General features: G+C 36.0%; 2 protein-coding genes across 2 annotated transcripts; both read left to right on the top strand.

The window, feature by feature from the left end:
- The first annotated feature begins 1518 nt into the window (after positions 1 to 1518).
- Positions 1519 to 5133, top strand: LOC107799712 (uncharacterized). The gene is made up of 2 exons (XM_016622852.2): positions 1519 to 3754; positions 4697 to 5133. The coding sequence occupies exon 1, from the start codon at positions 2017 to 2019 to the stop codon at positions 3724 to 3726; it is 1710 nt and encodes a 569-aa protein (XP_016478338.1). The 5' UTR covers positions 1519 to 2016; the 3' UTR covers positions 3727 to 3754; positions 4697 to 5133.
- A 4680-nt stretch (positions 5134 to 9813) lies between these two features.
- LOC107799711 (clathrin coat assembly protein AP180-like) lies at positions 9814 to 12534 on the top strand. The gene has a single exon (XM_016622851.2). The coding sequence runs from the start codon at positions 10098 to 10100 to the stop codon at positions 12447 to 12449; it is 2352 nt and encodes a 783-aa protein (XP_016478337.2). The 5' UTR covers positions 9814 to 10097; the 3' UTR covers positions 12450 to 12534.
- Positions 12535 to 22696: the final 10162 nt, after the last annotated feature.

The following is a 22696-nucleotide window of genomic DNA, read 5'->3' on the forward strand; positions in this document are numbered from 1 at the left end:
TGTGAAAGTACTGCCAAAGAAGTTTAGGAGATGAGGATAATAAGTAGATGCATGTTAAATCGAGTACATTATATATTCATTCACTTATAACGTGGTCGATAATTCCTACTTGAATAATTAAAAAAAATAATTCATTCTAGAACATTATTTTGGTATTACAATCACGGGAAATTATGGACCAAAAAAAGTCAGCAAGTAGCTATTCAGAAAATAGAGTCAACCTCAACAATTATGTTACCAATTGAAATCTGGAAAAGATGTACATTTATAATTGTTTGAGAAGCAATTAGTGTTTGATCAAGTTTTTAGAAAGTGTTTCTAAGTGTATTTTTCTCAAAAATATTTTTGGGAAAGATACTATTTTTTTCTGCTTTTCAATTCTTTTTTAATTTTTACTCAAAAATATTTTTTCCCCTAAAAACTTAGCCAAACACCTTAACATTGGGAAAAAATCTTTTGGCAAAAAAAGAGGCTTGGGCAACATGATATATAAGTCTCATATTTTGTTGGGGGTTAGCGTATGATCTGGCATAACTTTTCCTAACTCTGATTTAGTCCACCATCAAGATTTATAGTTTAGTTATACCGATAATAGCTTTTTATAGAATAAGTTTGAATTCAATTCTCACAGTCCTTTTTATATTTCCTTCTATGTCGGCATGAGCCGTAATTGAGATGTCGACAAGAGTCGTAGTCGAGATGTCAACAAGGATCGAGGTCGAAGTTGAATATTGGTGATATGAGTTGTAACAACTAATTTGTCAGGTTAGGATATTAAAAGGAAATATTCTAGTTGATATTCTCTGCACTTGTACCATTATGGTTTCTTAGGAAAATGTCCCATATATAGAGAAAAAGAGACAATGATAGGAGCATGTGATATTCATTTGTAAGAACACACTTTGAAAAAAAGATTTTCTCTCTCTTATTAAGATACAAACACCACCTTTTTACTATGATTCTTGTCTATATTATTCAATACTTTTCCATCAGATCCGAGAATAACTCTAACATTCAAGGATTTGTCTGTCACTCATCATTGTCAGGAGGAACAACCATCTAATTCATCCTTTATTTGGTGAATCATTCCTCCTATTTACTTAAATGTCATTTATTGTTATTCATTGTTATTAAATGCTACATTATTGCTCATGCTTTTTGGAATAGTTATTGCATATTGTTATCATTATTCGACCGAGTCTATCTGACGTTTATCACACCCTCGTAAGCTACATCTAGAAATATTATTGTTAACTAAGTTTAACCCATAATCACATAAATTTAATTATTTGAACCAAGAGTCATATTTTTGGTCAAACGAAAAACTATTAAAATTTAAAAAAAGTTTAGGAAACGAGAATAATAGTTGGATGTATGTTACATCAAGTACAAGTATTCATTCACTTATAACGTGGTAAAATTAGTTGTTGTTGGTTTTCGAAAAATCAATTCCTATTTGAATAAGAAAAAGGGATAGTTCATGACTTTATTCTAGTAACGATTATTTTGTGTTACACTGGAATCACGGGAAATTATATACCACAAAAAGTCAGCAAGTCATTGTTCAAAAAATAGAGTCAACATCAAGTATTCTGTTAATACTAAAATTGAAATCTAAATAAGATACTAGTAATAAAGTACATTTATAATTGTTTCAGCGGCAAATAGCACGTTAGTTCCTGGTCAGTTGTCACCGTCCACGTCCAACTACCAAACTGAACCGGGAAACTAATTAGGGATTTTCGACTCTCTAATTCCCCGGTTTTCGTTCGTTTAATCACATTATTATCTTTCTCATTTAGTCAAAACAGTCATATTAGGCTTCGCTTTCTTTTTCTGTTTCTTCTCTTCACTTTACCTTTGCCTCTACGCCATTTATCACTCTCCCCTATTTCTGCTCATTCCGATAACTCTCTCAGCTCAGCTATTTCAGCTAATTTTCCCACCTTTTTTTCTGCTCTTATGCTTGGGTTCAATTAATTGAACTGAGTGGTTTGGTTTGGCTTTATAAGAAAAATGTATCGTAGCGGCGAACCACCGTCACAGCCGCCGTCCACGGCCGAAACCCTTGCCCAAATAAACCACCTCCTCACTCATCTCCTCCCGTTTTCACTTTCCATTAAGTCCTTCACTTCCCGCTGGCAAGTTCTCCGGTCGAAACTCGCTACCGTCAAGTCTCTTTTATCCGAAATCTCCGATTCTCCCCACTGGACGGAAAACGAGCTTCTTCCGACGCTGCTCCCGAATCTTCTATCCACTGTGCTACGTGTACAAACTCTTTGCGAGCAATGCTCCGACCCGGAAAAAACTCCGGGTAAGCTATTAATGCAATCGGATCTTGACATGGCTTCAGGTTGGCTTTCGAAACAGATCCATCACCTCGACCTCCTTTGCCGTTCCGGCGTACTCCGTCAGTCCACCGCTATAGTTCTCTCTCACCCTTCCGTTAACTCTACAAAAGACGATTTAGTCCTTTTTATTAAAGACCTATTCACCAGGATCCAAATCGGCGGCGTTGAGTTCAAGAGGAAGGCTTTAGAATCGTTGATTCAGCTCCTTTCAGAGGATGAGAAATCAGCTGGGATTGTTGCAAAGGAAGGGCATTTTGGGTATTTGATTAATTTACTTGACATTAATATTGATCCTTTTATACGTGAACAGGCGGTTGTTGCAGTGTCAATGCTTGTTTCTTTAAGTGAACAGGCGAGGAAATGCGTGTTTGAAGAAGGTGCTTTAGGTCCTTTACTGAGAATTATTGAGTCAGGTTCTGTTACTATGAAGGTAAAAGCTGCTTTGGCTGTTGAATGTATTACTAATGATCCTGAAAATGCTTGGGCTATCTCAGCTTATGGTGGTGTCCCTATACTTTTAGACCTATGTAAATCTGGGTCTGTTTCTGCTCAAATTCATGCTGTTGGGGCAATCAAGAATGTGTCCACAAATGAAGATGTCCGTATTGCGTTAGCAGAAGAAGGTGCAATTCCTGTTCTTCTACAGTTAATGGTTTCAGGCAAGGCGTCAGCGCAAGAAAAGGCGGCGAATTGCGTTGCAATTCTTGCTTCCTCTGGTGAGTACTACCGGGATTTGTTAATTCAAGAAAAGGGGTTGCAAAGATTGCTTCATTTGCTTCATGAATCGTCTAATTCTGATACGTTAGAGTATGTTTTACGGGCTATTCATTCGTTATCTTCTTCTGATTGCACGTCTAGGGTTTTTAGTTCATATACTACGTTTGTGATTCAGTTAGCGGAGCTTATAAAGCATGGTAGCTTAATGTTACAGTATATTTCTGCTTCATTGCTTGCAAATTTGTCGATTAGTGAGGAGAAGAAGCGGGCTATTGCTGGGTGTATGGGTTCTTTGGTGAAGCTGATGGAATCAGCTAAACCAGATGGGTTACAAGAGGTGGCGGCGAATGCATTGGTTTCGCTGTTGGCTGTGAAGTCAAATAGGAAGGAATTGGTTAAGGATGAGAAGAGTGTGATGAGGTTGGTTCAAATGTTGGATGCTAAAAACGATGTGGTGTCGAAGAAGTTCCCGGTGGCAGTGGTGGCGGCAATCATGGCGGGAGGGAGTCATGGTTGTCGGAAGCGGCTAGTTGAGGCCGGAGCATACGGACATTTGCAGAAGCTGGCGGAGGCGGAGGTGGCCGGGGCTAAGAAGGCCTTGCAGAGACTTTCCGGCAATAGGCTAAAGAGCATTTTCACAAGGACGTGGAGTAATTAGCAAAGCTAACTAACCCCGCCAACAAAAGGTAATTTTTCTGTTTGACATCTTTAATTAACTACTGTACTTGGAAGTTTATTTCATCTTTAACTTATTTGGAGTTACTGGGCCCTATCGGTCAACACCACCCCAACATGACATGCTGAATGTAGTATTTCTTTAATTTGCTTTCCATTTCTCAAGACAAAAATGGCCATGCCTATAAGCTTGGATTAATTTACCTACATTGTTTTTAAGCACACATCCTTTGGAAACCAGAAGATCAAATTGAAACATATTTTTGTTTGGTGATACAACTCATTATAGTCTTTGATCTCACTTCCCCTCCAAAAGAGAAACAAGAGAGTATGTTGGGCTCTTTAACTCAAAAAAGTAATTATTTTGTAAAAACTCCATTTTTACCTCATCATTTTGTAAAAACACTATTAAACGGAAGCATGGGATGATCAGTTCTATTTTGATACGAGTCCCAGGCCTAATTGCCTAAAGCATGGTGTCAAAGTAGCCAAATGATACTACTTTCCTTGGACTAGTAAATTGTAGACAACTATAAAGATCAAGTCATTTGCATTGAGTAAAAGTAGGTGGACTATAATTAGAAATCCTAACTGTCCAGCCTTAAATAAGTAGTACATTTTTCTCCTCTCTTTTGTGAAACACGCTAGACATGTTAATGCTTGCAATGGGTCAGGCTGAGCTGTGATATTTTTCTTTGGCCCTATAGTGGGGGCATGATTCTCAACTTTTATTATTCAGTCTTTGGATATGAATGGCATTGATGCACTTCTTGGCTAGTTGATCATCTTATCAGAAGTGTCTTGTTGTTAGGTTTATTACTATTCATTAGCTGACTGGATTACACGTGATGAACATTAGTGCTACTTTAAGTCCATTTTACTCTAGTGAAGTTTTTACTTTTATTCACTAATCTTGTTTCCTGACATTATCGTACCTATGATGCTTCTTGCAGGTGGTTGTTTGGATTTTCCCAAGTGTCAAAATATGGAAAACCACCTCATTTCCTACAAAGAAACCAACAAAAAATCACTACACACTCGGTAAACCCCAACTTTAACCTTATACTACAATATTATTCTCAATTAGAAAAAAGAAAAAGCCTGAAAAAAAGTTGAATTTATTATTCTAAACTATATGACACATGGCATGGATGCGGTTTTTAGGGAGTATCCTTGTTTGTTTATTTTTTTCTTTTTTCATTTTTTCTGTTTATTTCACAATGTGAAGCTTTTGTAAGTGAGTGATAGTGCTTGCACCCCCACCCTCTTTTTTTTTTATCTTAGGCATCGGTTGATATTTTGTATATTCAAAGGTTTGTTTTTCTTGTAATGGCCAAAGCCCTAATTACAAAGTGTGCAACTTGTCTCTTCAATTTATTTCTTCTCTCTTTATTGGTGATAAAGTGTAGCTAACTCTTATCACATTAACATTGTCTTGCTTTTTTACAATTTCCTTTTCATATAGTATTTTTTATTGACAATCTTTTAGTGCGGCTAGAATTATGGTCAGTTTGCCGGTTGATCTTTTTAATTACTTTGTTATTTTTTATTGTTAAGGAAACAACACATAGCTTATAAACCTCGCATAAAGCTAAGCTTTTAGGGCAGTTAAGGTTCTGTTCTTTTGTATTTTTCTTTTGTATTTGCCTATAGCTGGCATTTGTGATTTGTTTTATATAGTCCCTTGATTGTGCAAAGATAACATTTTTAGCTTAGTTTAATTCTTTGGTGGTTGGTGTAAAAAGGGGTTCTAAAGTTTGTACTCTTGGAACTGTAATGGATAATTCTAATGGGATTTTTGTGAAACTGAGTTGTAAATGGAATTTAATAATGCGTGTGTCGATCCGGAAATTTAGATAAGAAAAATTGGACGGCCATGATTATTGAAAATGAAAGAAGGGTGGGCCCATGTGCTCTCTCATGACAATCTGCATTTAACAAAAAAGAAATGGAGAATAGGTAAAGAGGAAGCAGCTATGAAGATGCAGAAGAAGGAAACTAAATAACGCTTAAAATACATAAGAGAAAAAGATATGGAAACGAGGACAAAGAGAGGGACCGTTTACAGCGATATCACATGGAAAGATGGAAGTATTAAGATTAGAAAAATCAATAGTGGGTCATATTGTATATTGTTAGATGGTCTATGAAAATGGTGGGTCAGACTCACATTCTATGTCTTTTTCTCTCCCTCTCTCTAATTCACATGCCTGTGCCTGTTTTGTCCCCCCTCCCCCCACCCCCACCCCCATTGGGTGCGGCCCTTCCAACCTGAGTAAACCCTGATGAACGAGAGATAACCTTCTGTACCAATTTCTTTTAATAATATATACATTGTAACAATCCAAAATCATGTTGAAGTAGTCTCTTGATATTTTAGGGAGAAAATCCCCAAGATTGAGTGTTTTGATGTTTGGGGAGGGGCGTCAAGGGGCTGCGGGGTTGGTTGATTATTCTTGTATGAAACGCCAAATGGAGATGAATCAGATACTGCTAAAGTAGAGAAAGAAAAAGCTGAGACTTTTGGCCTTTTGAGTGTCATATTTGCTGTAATATATCCCTTTAAAGCAACTGCAATATCCCAAGCATTTTGCAAGCTGTAAAGCTTAGCACTTGTCCTCTATCTTGTGAGTCCTGTCATTATTTTCTCCTTTTTCCTATCCTTCCTTCCCGCTAAATCTTTGGCAGTTAATGATTTCTTCACTTCAACTGCCTTTTTTGATTAATGTTTGAGGGGAGCATTGGGTGGTGGGGTTGCTTACTTCAAATTCAAGTTCATTCTTTTTTTACACAGATACATGAATAGAATAAATTCTCTGCTCCTTTTGCTTCTTTTGAAGCTTCCTTGAAAATCACCTTATTTATTGTCAATTTTTCCCTTTATTTCTCCAACTATTGGACAAGATTGTGGCACATTACATTGGCCAGATAACGTATAAGTCAGTAGTATAGATTACAAGTTGGTATCTTTATAAGAAATGCAGAAAGGGGAACAACAATTTTAGAAATTCTACACTTGCTAACAATTTCATTTACAAAGTACTTAAAATGTCTCCCAACTGTCTACTTATTGAGTCCCAGTCATGAGTAAAGAGCAGTCCATTTCACAAAGTATTCCGCGTTTACGCAAGATCGGGATCTATCCCAAGGTGTGTGAATACAAGCATTAGTGGCTGCTTTCATTGCTCGAATTCATGATCTTAATACAGAGATAACTTTACTGTAGCTTCAAGGCAACCAGTCATGAGCATTTGGCTTCAAATATTTCTTGCACGAAAAGGATACTTGAAACTTTTGCGCGTATTTGACTAAAAATATTTGTGAATAGCCCAAGGTTGACTTAAGTGTTATTTAAATTTCGACATTTAATTCATATGTCACCCGTCCCCAAAGACTTAAGGTCCATAGTTTGCATGTTACAATCAATTACATCAAAGTCTTCTCCAGCCAAAAGAATGGACTATCAGCCTTTACATTTAAACACTTTGTAGCAAGTAGCGAAAAGTAATGGATTCCGCGAGAAATCATATGGCGGAAGGGGGTTCTGAACCTCGTTTTTTCTGAAAAATTACATTGTGTATATCAGTTTAGAACCTTTTCTTACATATATATATTAGGTGTTAATTTCCTTTTTTCTAGTGCATGTTCCGCATTTGGCTTCATTTTTGGCTTCTTTTTTGCTTTTTTATTATTCTTCATTGGACAGTCTGGATGAACTTTGCCGTTCTTTCACAACTAAAAACGAAAGGGTGATATCACATCGAGATGTCGATTCTTGGTGTCTATTAGGGCTTTATTAGTACAATGTAAAAGGTTCACGTAGTGTTATCTTTTGAAATTTTCTTTAAGAAAAGAAGTTTGCATGCTTGAAAATGTGATATTGGACACAAAAAGTGTGGATTTTGGGGGAAAAGTAAAGGCATAAGGGCTTCTTTTTAGATTACTTTTCTTTAAAGGAGAGAAGGAAAATAGGAAATTGCCTCATAGCCACAAGTCAGCTCAAGCTTTTCGGCTTTTTAGTAGTTGACATTTCACTATCACTACAATCCCGTTTCATACTTTACTAAAGTTCATGGCTTCCAAGAATTTATTATTTTACAATATAGTGACAATATATCAATATTTTCCAATCATAATCACTTTACTTTCATTAGTTTCAAGAATTCAGACTCATATATATGAAATCAAATGTAAATATTACATAATGTTTTCTCTACCAGGTCAAATTTGCAATTATCATTTTTCACATTTTCTCTCTCTCTCTCTCTCCCCCCCCCCCCCCACACACACACACACACACACATTTTGTATAACACCATTTTGACTGGAAAACTGAAGATGAGATATTTAGTTACGTTTGTTATTTAAGTGGTAGCAAAAGAGAGTCACATCCAAACTAAAGATTTAATTCGCCAAATAAATTTGAATATGAAAACTTGTGAAATGTGTAAAAAAAATAAATATATTAGTATAATGATGTCAAACTTTTTAAGATGTTCCAAATTACCAAAACAGTAATGTAAAATGGAACGAAAGAGTACAAAATTCAAAGGTATTGATTTCAAATGAGACGTGTTACATATGGTTCGGTTTAGTGCTTTTACCTTCGATATGCTTCACTAAATACTTTGTTGCTAGTCAAATCCCAGTGGGATTATTTCGGGAGGCATAATTGAAATGTTAATATGGTGTAAAATAATCACCGCAGTTACCGCAACGAGACATTGTTGAGATTTTTTTGTTTCTAGAGAGAAGTTTAAGTTATCTTTTCCAAGTCAAACATTTAGTGCTCTTTTTAAGAATTAACATAAAGTAATGCGATAGTAATAGGAAGTCGAATAATAAGAATAAGAAGAAATGCTTCCTAGGTAATTTTATTGTCTTGTAAACTTAATAGTCTGACAAGTTATGAACAAACATATGGCATAAAAGAAGCAATAACAAAGTTGGTCATTCTATCAGGGTGGAGCTACAACGGATTCGTACTTGTTTTCCAAAAACACAGGTCTTGCAAAGTCGTAAGACTATGTATGGGGTCGATACCTGTCTAGTGCTGGAAGGTCAAGGAAGTTGGTGACCTGATGACAAGGGAGTTGATGACCGCTCTTTAGTGGGTCGGACTTGTACATATGGTTGATGGGCTCATTTTTCATCTGAGCCCAATTTACATAGTTCGAGGTCAGGCCTAGAGTCTGGGATGAAAGTTTGAGCCCAATTTATAGGGAAAAAATAAAAATAGCCAGATTTACAAATGCTAACTGAGAAATTGCCACAGTTTCAAAAGTAATCAAAATTTAGCTATTTTTTTTTTATATAAAGATAAAATCTGAACAAAAACACCCTTAAAAATATGGAAATATTCTAGCATAATATGTTGGAGTTCGAATTTTTTACATATGAGCTTCCAGCATAATGTGTTGGAATTTCATAATTTGCTGGATATCTAACATAATATGCGGGAAGTTTATATGTATGAGCTCCATAATCCCGCATGTTACGCTGAAACTTTCCTTATGTTGGAGTTCCAACATAATATACTAGGAGTTTATACGCATGTGCTCCATAATCCCGCATATTACGCTGAAACTTTTCGTGTTTAAGCAAAAAAACGACTATTTTTAATAACTTTGCAAATATTAGCTATTTTTCGATTACCAGTCGAAAACTGTTAGCCCGTGCTATTTTCGTGAATTTATATAGTTCCCCAATTTTTAACCGATCCCAATTTATATATAGTTCAACTGCCGGGCATCAACTCATTCGATAGGTCGAACGAATTCAGGCACTGGTATTTCAAAATTTTGAAATAAAACTTTTATAGAAGTGCTATACGTCAAGAGTTACAGTGTTCCAAAAAAAAAAGTATGATATTTTAAAAGTTTGTTTGATTTTTAAATAATAATAAGGTCAAACAAATTAGAATGAAGCAATAAACAATTATTAAATCAAATGCATTATGATTGATTGTAGGTCTAAAATCCATTCCCCGACTCTTTTGTATTTGTATTTCATATGTACATGTGTCTGAATGAGTTTCATTCTTTGTTCTTTTTGTGGCTGAGAAAAAATTTCATTAACTGGTTGAGAGAAATTTATGTATGTTCTCTCATTTTGCACAACAGAAGAAAAACGCAATTGACCAATTCAGAGGAAAGAAAAAAGAAAAAAAAATGAAAATCTATTTTCAACATTCTTCTAAACTAATTAATCTCTCTCCCTTTCCCCAAAACACCATATCTTGTCAATCAATATCAGTAAGTTAATTACTTGATCAGATTTTTACATATTCTGCATTAAATCAAGAAATTATAGAAAAGAAAAAGAAGAAACAGGAATTATTGGACTGACTATAACATGCCAAGCAAGCTAAAGAAAGCAATTGGTGCAGTGAAAGATCAAACAAGCATTAGCATTGCCAAAGTTTCCAACAACACTTCGTCAACACTTGAAGTCGCTGTTCTAAAAGCCATCACACACGACGATGTCCCTGTGGACGAACGTTACATACACGAGGTTGTCCAATTAGTCTCTTCCAACAAATCCTACGCGGCTGCTTGTGCTCGTGCCATTGGCAAACGCATTGGTCGTACTAGGAATTGGATCGTTGCCCTTAAATCGTTAATGCTTGTCCTAAGAATCTTTCAAGATGGCGATCCTTATTTCCCTCGAGAAGTTCTCCACGCCATGAAAAAAGGTGCCAAAATTCTCAACCTTTCTAATTTTCGCGATGATTCAAATTCTAGCCCTTGGGATTTCACTGCATTTATTAGAACCTTTGCACTTTATCTTGACGAGCGTTTAGATTGTTTTCTCACTGGCAAGCTACAAAGGCGGTACAATTATAAAGAAAGGGAGAATTCCCGCCATTTTAGGACCAGTAGTAGTAATAGTAGCAATAGTAGTAGTAGTATCAGGAGGACGACTAATGAGGCGATACGCGAAATGAAACCAGCAATGCTACTCGACAAGATTTCGTATTGGCAAAGATTGCTTGAAAGGGCAATTGCTATACGCCCAACTGGCGCTGCCAAGACCAATTGTCTAGTGCAAGTTGCTCTGTATGCTGTGGTACAAGAAAGTTTTGATCTTTATAAGGATGTTTCTGATGGGCTTGCTCTTGTTCTTGATAGTTTCTTCCATTTACCATACCAATTATGTGTAAATGCCTTCCAAACATGTGTTAAAGCCGCGAAGCAATTTGAGGAAATTAACTCTTTTTACTCCTTCTGTAAAAGCATTGGTGTTGGCAGGACATCAGAATATCCTAGTGTGCAAAATATATCTGAGGAGTTAATTGAGTCATTACAAGAATTTCTCAAAGATCAATCATCATTTCCAGTGAAATCTTCTGGACAACTGCTGCTTCAAAAACCAGGTTCAATGAAGTCGTTAAAAAGTAGGCATGATAGTTATGGTGGACAATCCGAATTCTCAGTTGCAACGACTGAGCCATATTCGGAAAGGAGTACTACTGCTACTACTACTTCTGGGATTGGTTCGCCTTGTAGTTCATTAGAAGAGCTAATACGTGCAACGGAAACAGGGAGGAAGAACCCCTCCATTTCAATTGATTTGGAGGCATATTCGGATATTCAGTTTAGGAAGCAATGTAGTGAAGATGTGTGTGATACGGGTTCTGCTAGGTCATTGCCAGTGTCTATGATTGATCTTGTTTCCTCGTCCAATTGGCCAGGAGATGACGAAGACGAGGACAAAGAAGTACAAAAGCAAAAGCAGCAGCCTGTTGCAGATAAAGAGAAAGAACAAAACAAAAATGAAGCTAAACAAGACCAACCAAAGGAGAAAGAAACTCCAGTGTTAGATTCAAGCTCAGCAAAAGGATGGGAAGCTGTACTAAATGAGGCTTTAACGCCATCGCCATCCTTTGACGCCTTTCCAAAACAACAAGAACCAAAACAGGTGTCAGGAAATGGAGTAAATGCGTCATCTGATGATGCTTCTTCAAACAATGGTTGGGATTTGGGACTATTTGAAGCAACCCCACAAGCAAAATCAGAACAACCTATGCCTAATACTACTGCTAACAAAGTTGACAGTTTCAACACATTGCCATTGCCATCTTTCAATGCCTTCTCAGAAAGGCAAGAACAAGAGCAGGTGTCAAGATTTGGTGCAAATGTATCCTCTACTGATCAGGCTTCTTTAAGCAATAATGGTTGGGATTTGGCACTATTTGAAGCAATCCCACAAACAAAATCAGAAAAAGCCATGCCTACTATTTCTAACAACATTAACTCTTCCACTTTGGACGAATTGTTTAATCAGAGGTCAATGTCATTGTTTCCAAATAGTGGCCTAAGTTCACTACCAATGCCTAATACGAACGGCAGTAGCTATGATCAAAATCCATCCACCACCTTTTTGCCAGCTTCAAATAATGCGTATAATCGTATTCCAGTAATGGCACAAGCCAACCATTACAATCCATTTTTACAAGATACGTCGACGGAGTTGCCTTCAAACATGCTCTCAACAACAGCTGCGCCTACGTTCCAAGCAACACCAACTTTTAGTGCTCAGAGTTCTTTTTCAGCAGTGCAGCGTGATGTGAATTCTGATCCGTTTGGGACGTTTTCAAGTAGCGAGCAGATGTTAAATGGTGCCATAAATCAGCAGAATTTGTTGCATGAACAACAGTTATGGTTACAAAACCAAAACAAGATCATAGCTAAGCATATGTCTTAATTTTTGCTCGTGTAAACTTACATGCAAATTTTGTTCTTGAAGTTTTCCCTTTGCTTTTATTCTTTTTTTGCTCTTGCACTTCTCATTATGCCATTGTTCAATCCGCTTGCTCCATCTTTCTGAGTTTGAACAGGAAAAATTAATTTGCCTAATAATACTGTTCCGAAGAGGAAAGTCAGAAACATTCACAAACTTCTTCTTTTAGGACTAATTGAAGTGTCTGACCATTATATCCAAATGCTTAAATTGTTAAGAAAATTTACTTAATTATGTCTTTAATAGAACTTGACCTGAATAATACATCAAGTTTATCTTAGTGAGAGTGATTTCTAAAGTCATTGGAAAATTTATTCTATTTGGCACAATTAGTTTGCTAAAACCGTTATCCGCATCTCCTAAAGCAGTCTTGTTTAATTCTAAACACTCTGAAATCTGACTCAGCCCTTTCGAAAATAGTTCCTATTGCAAATAATTTTTTCTTTCAATTTCTTCTCTAATATTGTCCAAACTCCAGCAAAAATCATGGGTCCATATGGACTAAGTAGGGGTGTTCAAACCAAATTGGAAAATTGCATCAAACCGAAAAGTCAAACCATACCGAATAAAAAATCCGATAAAAATTGGTTTGGTATTGAGTAAAAAAACCTAAACCAAACTGACATAAATGTATAATTTATATATATAATTTTAAGATTTTATATTTAAAAAATATCTAGAAATATGGGACTCTCTCATGGGATGTAATATTTAATAGAACTATGAAGGGCATCCATTTTTATTTACTTTAAATAATGGGTTGTATCATCACTTTCTTATCAAGCATATTGAAATGCATCAATCTTTTTGTTCTTTCATATTCATATATGTCAAGATCTGTTAAATTCTTATATCTTTTTCAAATTTGAAATGGTGTTTCGATAATTTTAAAATTAAATAGAGCATATCATTTTTTAGGTTTCATATTAATTTTTATGTTTAATTATTAAATTCGGTTAACCTTGAAAGCGTACATTAATTAACAAAAAAAAAACTATTGTTAGACGACTAGGAAAATAACTATCATGTATTACTAAAAAAATTCTCCCATAATAATATATTAATAGATCATATGTTTGTTAGTAGTTTTTTAAATTTTTACTAAACATATATTCACTGATCAAAACTTTATCTATAACTTTAACAAAGTAAGATTAAAATAATATTCATATAACAAAAAAATCCGACAAAGTCGAACCAATCAAAACCGATATAATTAGTTTAATTTGATTTTGATAAAAAAATTGAATTATTCCGGTCCATATACACTCCTGCCGCTGAGGTCAGCCCAGAGATGCAAATGCACATATGGCATTCCTTAATTGAGTACATTAGTAAACACCTCAGTGTAATGTATTTACCAGAGGGTATGAAATCAATAATTGCAAATTGCATGAACTTCATGTTGTGGATCTACATTATAAAAGTGCTATAAACAATCTTTTAATAGGAAGGCGATAGTTTTGTTTCAAAGTTAGTCTTAAAGCAAGAAAATGTGCATTTCCTCTTAGTGTATTTAATCAGATCAAGATTCTATTTTATCAATCAAAGAATTAGAATGATAACCTTAATTAAGTAAGCCAACTAAGTTACGACTTTTTTATCAGGAGTTCATGAGGACCGACTTCGCGGAACCATTTCGGCCTATGCATGAGCAAGTTCAATAGGACAAGCAGAGGCGGATTTAGTATTTAAGTTTTATGGATTCAATCTTAAATGTTTTTAGTATTGAACTCATTGTATTTTTAAAGTTATGAGTTCATATTGCTCTATATTATAAAATTAATAAGTTTTTTTATATAAATTTATGTTTCGCGTCAAAAGTACTGTTGCAGAGGATAAGTAATTACACTTCAGTTAAAGAGTTAATGGGACATTTCATTTTAATGGACGAGTAAAGAGTAATCACACGTTAGTTGAAGAGCTAATGAGACATTTCATTTAGTTTCTTACTATAAAAATATTTAAGGGTTCGAATGCATAGTGTGCATTGGATGTGTGATATGTGCTGTGCTGTCAGCTTTTCATCCCGAGCTGCTAGATCAAGAAAAATATATTTGACTCATATAGTAAAAATGACAAGTTTTTTTTTTTGGGCCACCGACGAAATAGTAAGTATTAAAAACATTTGGTAAAATAATGCATAACCGTCCAACGTACATTATTAGCACGACAGAAGTACTCAGAATGTTTCTGTACAACAAAACCAGAACAGAGGGAAATGGACAACAATCTCATATGTAAGAATTTGACTGTGGAAACAATAATAGCTATGTTGCTCGGACTCTCTAAAAATGTTATCGGATACGTGTCGGATCTTTCAAAAATAATGCATTTTTGAAGGATCCGACACGAATACGACATCATTTCGGAGAGTCCGCGCAACATAGAATAATATAGTTGAGCATGCGAAAAGATGGGACGGGAGTTGCCCGAATCAAATACGAAACAACATATTTGGAGATTATTAGCGCTTTGAAACTTAACTTCTACGCAGGGATCTGATTTGACCGGTCTAGAAAAGGTCAGTGTGACTAAAGAGGAGGAGTAAATTACAAGGAAAAGGGGAATCTCTGCTGCTGCAGTTTAGCAGCTGATCGCTCTATTTCCTCATAGATACTCCTATTTCTACTAGATCAATTGTCAATATGCATGCATATGTTGTTTGTCAGTGTCACGTGTCATTGTTTCCCACTAATTCAATCACTTCCTTTGTAATTATTATTTTATTGTTGTTATTTTTCACCCGGTATTCAATAACTAATCCGAATTTGCGTTGGAAAGTCTCACTATGGGGTAAAACACGATCTACTAAAAACGTTCTACACCCAAGTGTCGAACTCGAGACATTTAATTAAGGATGAAGAAGTACCCAAGCAACCACAACATTTGGTAGTTTTTATTATTTTATTAGTACGTCCACATATATATATATATATATATATATATATATATATATATATATATATACTTCTTAGGATTCTCTATGTTAAAAGAACTTTTTGGCAAAAGGGTATGGCCAAAGACTGTAACCAATACCATTGAGAAAGTCCGTTAAATTTGCCCCCTTCATTTATTTATTTCCGTCGGAAAGTAAGGAATAGAATTTCGTTTGGATGTTTCATTTGTTTCGTAGATTGCTTCATCTTTAATTGTTTAGACTAAGCAGTTTAGGCAGCTTAGTTTTTGTTTTTTGGTCTAATGCATGTGATTTGCCTTTCATGGATCTTGTGGCTTTTCATAATATGGATTAAGGCATAATGATTTAGTACTCTGTTTATATAGCTTTGTTGAATTCAATCATTTCATTCAAAAAGAAAAACACATTTTAGAATGTTTTTACATCATTCATGTGGAAATCTAGACTTTGCTTGTTGATTACATTACTCATAAACCATATACATCCACAATAATCTATCATCATATACCTTTTTCCAAGTGAAAGATTCTATTCTTAGGATCCAATGAAACTTTCCGTCGCACTTTTGAGTGTAAACTCTTGCTACATTAGCTAGAATTGGACCTATTCAAATGGTACTTTTCCCACCAACTAGTGTTTGTTTTTAATGTTGAGGAGCAAAAACCCATTTGCCTTTGTTAGTGCCTTTCATCATTGGAAAGACAGTGCTAATGACTTAAGAACACTTGACTAAAAATAGCCTCATGGTACATCAAGTTTCTACTATGCGTGGGCCCAATTAAAAATAAGGGCGAATCTATGGGTAAGGGATGTGCCCGATGGGGTGGTACACCACCCGCAAGCTTTGATCAAGACTATGCAATAGTACGTAGCATGTATATATATATAGAAGGAATTCACACAAATATTTTAAGTGACACCCTCAATAACAAAAAAGCTCCGGAGGCCACTTGTAAGTCACTATCACTTTTACCAGGATCCTTTGTTTTTCTTCCTTGTTTTTTTTTGTTTATTAGTAGTTTCTATTGATTTTTTCTTTGATTTTATTAGTTTATTCTGAAATTTCGTTTCTCCTTTTTTTCTTTAAACATTTAATAGAAAATATAAAAAAAATTCTTACACATATCGATTCAAAAAAATTCTCATTGTTGCGCTTTCCTAACTCCTCTATGATTTATCGATAGATGATGAAAATATAATCGTTTTCTCCGGGAGTACAACTCTTGTAATCTATTTGCAGAAATAAAAAAAAATAGAAATCCTTGAATAAGTTATTGTTCTAATCAATGATAAAAGTTTATTTTGTTGTTAGATTGCTCTAAAGTAGGACAATTGTATATAATATCGAGTGGGTTAATTTTCATAAAAAATATAAATTGAAAAATGTCCGTAAGCTTACTTATGTTTTAATGTTTAGAGTGCTTATTAGTATAAATTTTTGCCTTGATTATCTAAATATAAAGTGACAACGAGCCCTTTTTCTTGTACAAAATACATAATCCAGTTGAATTTTATGCTTTTTTTCCCCAAGTTATCATAACTATTACTTAATCTTTTTGCTCGATCGATTTCTCTATATTATCTCCAAAGACGAATAATCCAAGCAGAACCCCAAATAGACTAAGCTGATTAAATGTATACCCTATTTGGATAATGTAAATTGTAACATGACTACGTTTACAATTTGTGACATCCGAAGCTTCTAAATCCTCGATCCGCTTCTGATTACGAAGGTCTACTATACACAACCTACTGCTATGCGCGGGATCTGGAAGAGCGCTGGATTACAAGGGTCTATTATACGTAATCTTACCCTGTATTTCTGCAAGAGCCTGTTTCCACGGCTTGAACATTTGGCTATCCTTTAGAATAATGTATCCCTCAAACAATCGTATAGAACTTGCTTTTTGGCATTTGCAAATATTGTCACTGCTTTAAGAAGTTACTCCTCGAGCTTATATATGATGCGCTTTTCTTTTTTTAGAAAGAATTACACCTTTTATATATTTGCAAATACTCTTATTAATGGCATGCTCTTATAGTATTAGAATATCATTTATGTTTAAAAGTATACACTACTAGAAAATTGCCTAATTTCGTCCAAGAAAACCAACCGATATCGGTCGGAATTTGAGTAAAAGCGACTAATTTTCGACAGCTTTTAATTAGTTGGAACAATAATGGTCGTTAAGGTGTTGCGACCGAAATCGGTCGAAATTTTCCGACCGAAAACGGTCGATTATTTCAACGCGTTGACTGACAACATAGATAAATATACTGATCGAAATCGGTCGGTATTAATTAATTAATTTTTTTTCAAATAGAGACCGACATCGGTCGGAATTTTAAATATATTATAATTATATAATTATTTATAAATTGTAATAAATCGACCGAAATCGGTCGGTATACTAAAAAAATAATAAATTTAAAAAGACATTTCCGACCGATTTCGGTCAGAAATTTCAAGATTCTGCAAAATTCATTTGAAATTTTCGATCGAACTCGGTCGGAAATTTTGAATTTCTGAAAAAAAGAAGAAGAGATTTTCGACCAACTTCGGTCGGTTTTCTAGGTAAAAATCAGGCAGAATATGCCTGCTTTTAAGCTACACCACCTGCCAACTACAATCAATATCCGTCCTATAATGGCAGCATTACATTGCTGCCATTAAACCATAATTAATTAACAACAACCACAACAACAATAATTATCCAACAACAATGCTAATAACAACCACAACCACAACCACAACGCTAATAACAACAACGCCAACCACAACAATAACTATACAAATATTCAATAACAAAATAATATCAACAATACAATCATCATTCAAAACTATTCCCAACTAAATATTCACAAGTTCAAGACTTTGTTTAGCAATACACACAATTCAATGAATGTTTTGTATTGCATCATCTCCATCTTCACTACTAGAAGCTTCATCGTCGGCATGGTTCGAAGGATCACGACGAGAAGGATTAACATCTGGGGAAGGCTCACGAGACAGGGAAATAGGGAAAGCACCACTAGCAAGAAAATTGGTCAACTGACCTTGAATGAAATTAAATTGTTGGTCCCTCTTTTCTAGCTGAACTTGAAGGGTATCAAATTGTTCATCTCTCTTTTGATCTCTAGCCTTTGTCTCTTCAAGTTCTGCTGTCAGCTTTGCGATCTTCTTCTCCATAGACGAGAAAGTCGACCTATCAATTGCCTCGCCTTGAGCGGAAGTCCCTATACCTTGCAATCCAGCCCTGTAGTGCCGAAATGATCTCTCTGGAAGACCGTATGCTATCCCCTTTTTAGGACCACCGACAACATCCAACCATATCCTCTGCGCTTCTTCATCTGAAAGGGATGGTCGCCACCTTGCTCATTTGGTAGCAAGCTCTGAGTGTACTCCTCCACATTAATCTTGTAGCGACCCTTTATTTAGAAGATAGAAAATGATCAATTATATAATATTATAAACATTAATTTCAAGTTATATTTATTATGAAACTTACATATGTAGTCTCCGCTCGGTACTCGACCCATCTAGTTGGATCTGTCGGTGCCTTCTTCTTCCGGATGTGAGTCTCTATGAAGAACTCATTATGAGTCATCTTCCTCCCATATTATTTTTCCTACAAATATAATAAAACATGTTAACTAAATTAAAATATATAAATATAGTTCGATAAAAATAGAATTAAATATTTTAAGGAATTACCAGTAGTCTCCTCGCAGTCCCCATGCTCCTTGCTCCCACACAGTACAAGGAGCCACCCTTCTCAAATGCTCGGGCCTTTATTCCCTGTTCACTCTTTTTCTCGAACTTCTCAGTGGTCCACTGCCTCAGCAGATCCTCCCATATGTGTGGTAGAACCCATGAAGGCTTCTTGCACTTCTTCCGAGCAGAATAGAAGGAATCAGATAGTCTCTTACGGTATTTGAACTCAAAATTTGCAAGAATAGCACTGTTATGCTGGTCCTCCCAGGCACACTTAGTCTGCAAATGAAGTGTGTAATGTTAGATGAAAATATTATCAATATAATGCTTAAATAGATAAGAATTGTATTAAAACCTTAAATTCGTTAAAGATTTGCTGCACGAGCTCCGGTGGAAAGTCACTCCAAGTCGCATAGGGTGCATCATACAACCGGCAAAGAGCTTCAGTGAGTATATTTGTAGTCCGATTATTAGGTATGAACCTGCAAAATAGCAATTACATTAAATAAACAATACTAGCTATTATAATTCAGCAAAAATAAAGAAGTAATAAATAAATCTTACCCATTGCCCTGAGGCCTGATGATCATCCTATGATAACGATCATACCGCACTTCCTCTGGATCATCTTCCTCCGATGAATCTGAAGCGTGTGCAGAAGGGGAGGCATCTGGCTCAGTGCTACTATCTCGAAGACGAAGTCTAGAAATGCTAAGAGACGAACTCTGTGGAGAGGGAGATGGGGTCGCTGATGAAGATGGCTGCGATCCACACCCCTGCAGCGATCCAGACCACTGCTGTGATCCGGCTTGCTGAAATCTAGATGAATGCAATCCAGCTGGTGATGAAGCAAATGGAGTAGATGGCGGGCGTATCACCACATTGCTCTGTGACTGATGACTCGATAGACCCATGTAACTATATGCAGGATCTTGTGGAAGAAGCGGGGTATAGCCCTGTAGCGGAGAATGATAAGAATATTGTTCGGAGGGCTAATGGTAGGTAGTCTGATGAGTAGATGGATGTGGTGGAATATATGTATGCCTAGAAGATTGCTGCCGGCCACTTATATGTATATTCACATGTGAGAAAGTATGTAAGATGCACTTACACACTCTTTAAACCATGCCTCAAATGTAGAATATACAACATCATGGCCAAATTGACTCACAAAGTCACTGAGCGACACATTAAAAATTATTTGTTAGTTGCATCAACCAAATTAAATAGTAGTCCATGTAAATTAATCTTACGTCAACACTTACTTTAGAAAGGGTTGAACTTCCGGACAATTTAACAACACATGATTTGAAACTGATTTGTACTCCATACTACTTAAGACCTTTTTTGTTCGATCTTTAGAACCTCGACCTAGTTGATTGACTATGGACATTGGTGGATATAATGGATCAATATCAATCACGACATTATGCCGATTGAGCCTATTTCTAGCACATGGCACATGACTGTCGAAGTAGTAAGAACAACAATGGACAGTTTTCTTTGCAAGATAGGCTTCACATATGGATCCTTCAATTCTATTCCTCTGTTTAACACATCGTTTACACTTGCCAATAGTCCTGCACATTGTCATATTAGACGATAATGTTAAAGAAAATTACAAGAATATATCAACATTTGATCATTACCTCTCAATGGGTACATCCACCTACATTGAACCAGCCCTCCAATTTGAGTTCTATTAAGAACCATAAGTTCATAATTTAAGGTAGTTCGTTATTTATACCTTAAGTTCATAATTTATACCTTAAATTAATTTATACATCAAATAATTTAAATGTATTACTTTGAATTCTATTAAGAATCATAAGTTCATAATTTATACCTTAATTCTAAATCTAATGTAGTTCAAACCAAAAACCCTAAAAAATTATAATTTAGGTAGTTCAATTCTAAATCTAATGTAGTTCAAAAATCCTATTTAGTCACATAAATCCTAAATAGACAAAAAACCTAAAAAAGTGCATAAAATTATATTCCGAAAATTAAAAATTAAAAAGCTAATAAGGTAGATTACTAACCTTTAACAATAATGGCAGTGATGGTGCCGCCAAGGAGTCAAAATGGTAGTGGTGGTGGTGGCGACGCAGCAATGGTGGTGGTAGAGGCGCGGCAGAACAGTGGTATCGGCGGCAGGGGGTTTAGGTGTAAGAGAGAAGAGGTGTGGTGTAACGACCTGGCCGGCCGTTTTGAGAGTAATAGACCCGATCCCCTATTTATTGCTTCTCCCATATCTATTTCTGCTATTGTGACTTTCTGGGAGGTTTCATTTTAGTTTTTTGAGTGTTTTGGGACACTTAGTCCCTAAATGGAGGTTTAAGCTTTAGGATTTAGACCATAGTAAGAACTATGTGAAGACAACTCCGGAATGGAATTTCGTCGGTTCCGTTAGCTCCATTAGGTAATTTTGGACTTAGGAGCATGTCCGGATTATGTTTTGGAGGTCCGTAGCTTATTTAGGCTTGAAATGGCGAAAGTCGAATTTTTGGAGATTTTGACCAGTAGTGGACTTTTTGATATCGGGGTCGGATTCTAATTTCGGAAATTGGAGTAGGTCCGTAATGTTGAATATGACTTGTGTGCAAAATTTGGGGTCAATCGGACGTGGTTTGGTTGGTTTCGGCATCGGTTGTCGAATTTAGAAGTTTCAAGTTCTTTAAGTTTGAATCGGAGGATGATTTGTGATTTTAGCGTTGTTTGATATGGTTTCAGGGCTCGACCAATTTTGTATGGTGTTTTAGGATTGGTTGGTATGTTTGGTTGAGGTCTCCGGGGCCTCGGGTGAGTTTCGGGTGGTTAACGGACTGGAATGGAAGTTGAGAAATTTCTGAAGTTTGGTCTTTTGCTGGTATGATCGCACCTGCGAGGGTATTAGCCGCAGGTGCGAGGTCGCATGTGCGGAAGGTTGAGCGCAGGTGCGGAAGGGGTGGAGATCAGCAGAGGTCGCAGGTGCGATGGTTTCTGCGCACCTTCGATAGCGCAGATGCGGACCAGTGGTCGCAGAAGCGGAGGCAGCCAAGGTTAGTCATTTTCGTAGGTGCGCCCACATTTTCGCACCAGTGGGTGCGCAGGTGCGAGCCCAGGCTCCGCAAGTGCGAAAATGCCTGGGCAGTGTTTAAAACCGAAGGGCTTCGTGATTTTTGTCATTTTTGACTTTGCAAACTCGGTTTAGGGCGATTTTTGAGAGCATTTTTGAGGCATTTCTTGAGGTAAGTTTCTTGTGCTTATTTTTGATCAATAATCTTGCTTCCCCATTTGTTTTCCACCTAGTTAGTATGTATTTAAGGTGAAATTTGGAAGTTTGAGGCTATGAATTTGGAAAGTTTAATTTGTGGATTTGAAGGACCATTTGGTGTCGAAATTTAGTAAATTTGATATGGTTAGACTCGTGAGTGAATGGGCTTTCAGATTTTGTAACTTTTACCCGATTCCGAGACGTGGGCTCGGGTCGACCTTTTAGGATGAATTTCAAAATTTTTGTTAAAATATTGATTTCATTAATTAAATGAGTCTATTATGGTTATATTTATGATATGTAATTACTTTTGGCTAGAT

This window comes from Nicotiana tabacum, chromosome 2 (assembly GCF_000715075.1).
Source record: "Nicotiana tabacum cultivar K326 chromosome 2, ASM71507v2, whole genome shotgun sequence".
In the NCBI taxonomy this organism is placed as follows: Eukaryota; Viridiplantae; Streptophyta; class Magnoliopsida; order Solanales; family Solanaceae; genus Nicotiana; species Nicotiana tabacum.